This window comes from Cebus imitator, unplaced genomic scaffold (assembly GCF_001604975.1).
Source record: "Cebus imitator isolate Cc_AM_T3 unplaced genomic scaffold, Cebus_imitator-1.0 Scaffold280, whole genome shotgun sequence".
NCBI lineage: Eukaryota > Metazoa > Chordata > Mammalia > Primates > Cebidae > Cebus > Cebus imitator.
The window spans coordinates 1,748,400-1,750,878 of record NW_016107595.1 but is presented as its reverse complement, the minus strand read 5'-3'; the positions used below and the strand labels follow the sequence as shown (position 1 = coordinate 1,750,878).

Sequence of the window (2,479 nt, the reverse complement as noted above, 5' to 3'; positions counted from 1 at the left end):
AAAAAAAAAAAAAAAAAAAAAGGCCCTCCCTGGCTCCACTGCCCTTAGGACATGGACATGGGGGCCTGGCCACTTGGCTCAGTGTTCAAGGCCTTTCATCATAAGGCCATGAAGCACATCTGAAAGCTGTCCCTGCTGCATGGCCCCCCAACACAGACCCCCCAGGGGCCCTGTCTGCCCATCACCGTGTACCTGGGGCTGTGGCCACGGAAGTAGGCGTGGACATACTCCGTGAAGGCTGTGGCTACCGGCAGGGCATCCTGGGAGCCCAGGACCACAGGGCTCGGACCCCGGGAGACTCCTAGGGGTGGCGGGGAAGGAATGGGGAACAGACAGATGGGGTGAAGACAGGCCTCAGGCTCAAGACCCCACCCCCACCTCGGCCCGGCCACACCTGTGCCAACAGAGAAGCTACCCACCCAAACTACAGAAGGTGAGACTGAGGCCCAAAGCAGGGCCCAGGCCCACCCTCACGTACCGTGTCCTGTCTGGGATGAGAAGCAGGGCCGTTCCGGGCCGGTGCTGGGGGCCGAGGAGCCCAGTGGGGAGGGGCTCAGGGAACGGGACTGGAAGGGAAAGAAACAAGCTGGGCCCAAAGCGGACCCCAGAGGCACCCACAGCCCAGCTCCTGCCATGCCCCTCACCTACCAGGTCCCCGTTGCTGCGTGTGAGAGGGCAGGACACCTTCCTAGAGCGGAGTCTCCTGGGTGGGGCTGCCAGGCCCTCCCTGGCTGTGGGGTCAGCAGGTGCAGGCATCAGGTCTGGGAGCGATTGCACAGAGGCACTGCTGAGATGCTGCCCAGGGCCTCTCAGGCCTTCCCAGGGGCACGAACTCAGCCAAAATCTAGGAGGCGGGCTTTTCTGTGGAGACCCCAGTTGGTGCTGAAGTCCTGGGGCTGCTGAAAAGGCGCCAGACAGGACTGCAGATACCATCCATACCCCTGAACCTCCCAGACACCAGAATGGTGGCCGAATAAGGGGTGAGCTCCCCATCACTGGGGGTATGCAAGCAAGCACTGAAGGCTTAGGAGGCAGGCACGCTGTAGGGTTCAGCAGAGGATTTTTAGCCAGCATTCACCCATTCTGTGACCTCCACCCTCTCTGAGAACCTGACCACAGCCACCTACGGTGGCCTGTGTCTGAGTTCCACAAGTTTATAACACCCAAGCTCCCCTCCCTCTCCTGCTTCCTCAGGGTCCTAGTTTTCTGTTCCATCTGTGAACATGCTCACTCGCTTGCCTACCTCCTATCCTACATATCTCACTGCACCCCAGGCTGTGCTCCCCCTCTACCCTACCTTCTCAGCACTGCGGACATTTGGGGGCTGAACCATTCTCGGGCGGTGGGGGCTGCCCTGTACACTGCAGGGTGCTGAGCAGCAACCCCAGCTTCCACCCACTGAAGCTGGGGGAGCACACCCCTGCCTGGTGGCGACAACCAAAAACGTCTGTAGATACTGACAATGCCCCCTGGGGACAGAACTGGCCGGGATGGATAAGAGCCTCTGCTCAGGCTGAGCATGGTGGGTCACGCCTGCAATCCCAACACTTTGGGAGGCTGAGGCAAGCAGATCCCCTGAAGTCAGGAGTTCGAGACCAGCCTGGCCAACCGGGTGAAACCCCGTCTCTACTAAAAATACAAAAATTAGTGGGGCGTGGTAGCGGGCGCCTGTAATCCCAGCTACTGGGGAAGCTGAGGCAGAAGCATCTCTTGAACCCGGGAAGGGGAGATTGCAGTGAGCCGAGATCGCACCACTGTACTCCAGCCTCGGCGACAAGAGCAAAACTCCGATTAAAAAAAAAAAAAGCTGCTTCTGCTGTCACTCTGTGGCCTTCACCCACCTCGGCTCTCCCTTGAAGGGGCTCCAGCCAGGCCTTTTCCTATGGAGGGTGCCAAGCGCCCTTGTCGGCACTGCTGGGGATGTCGGCACTGCTGGGGGCCTCAGATGGTCACAGCCCACCGTCCCTCTGACTCGGGGGCCTCCCACTCTCCTCACGCAGCCCCCAGGAGCCCACCCCGACGCTCTCCCACCACCTCCGGCTGTCCTCCTCCCTCCAGCCCCGCCCGCTCACTGGCTCTGTCCTCTCTTCTGCTCTCCCTGGGCGGCCGTGTTTTGATGACGTCTTCAAAGAGGGGTGCTCTGACCTGACCTGACCTTCCCTAAGCTCGGGGTCCACTGTCCACTTGACACCTAAAGGCCCAGCCTCAACATCCCCCTTGACTCCACCCCTTCCCCCATCCTCCTCCCTCCCTTGACCCCGCCCCTTCCCCATCCTCCTCCCTCCCTTGACCCCGCTACTTCCCCATCTTCCTCCCTCGACCCCACCACATCCCCATCTTTCTCCCTCCCTTGACTCCGCCCCTTTCCCAAACCTCCTCCGTCCCTGACTCTACACCTTCCCCATCCTCCTCTCTCCCTTGACCCCGCCCCTTCCCCGTCTCCCTCCCTCGACCCCACCACATCCCCATCTTTCTCCCT

General features: G+C 60.9%; 1 protein-coding gene across 1 annotated transcript in view; it reads right to left on the bottom strand.

Annotated features, from left to right (window-relative positions):
* The window catches only part of FCHO1 (FCH and mu domain containing endocytic adaptor 1), a 40,090-nt gene that overhangs the window by 6,327 nt on the left and 31,284 nt on the right, over window positions 1–2,479 (bottom strand). Inside the window, exons 17-19 of the mRNA XM_037728809.1 lie at window positions 649–761; window positions 479–566; window positions 193–301 (exon numbers count right to left, since the gene is read on the bottom strand). Of these exons, the coding sequence (XP_037584737.1) occupies window positions 193–301; window positions 479–566; window positions 649–761 (310 nt within the window). The remainder of the gene's footprint in view (window positions 1–192; window positions 302–478; window positions 567–648; window positions 762–2,479) is intronic.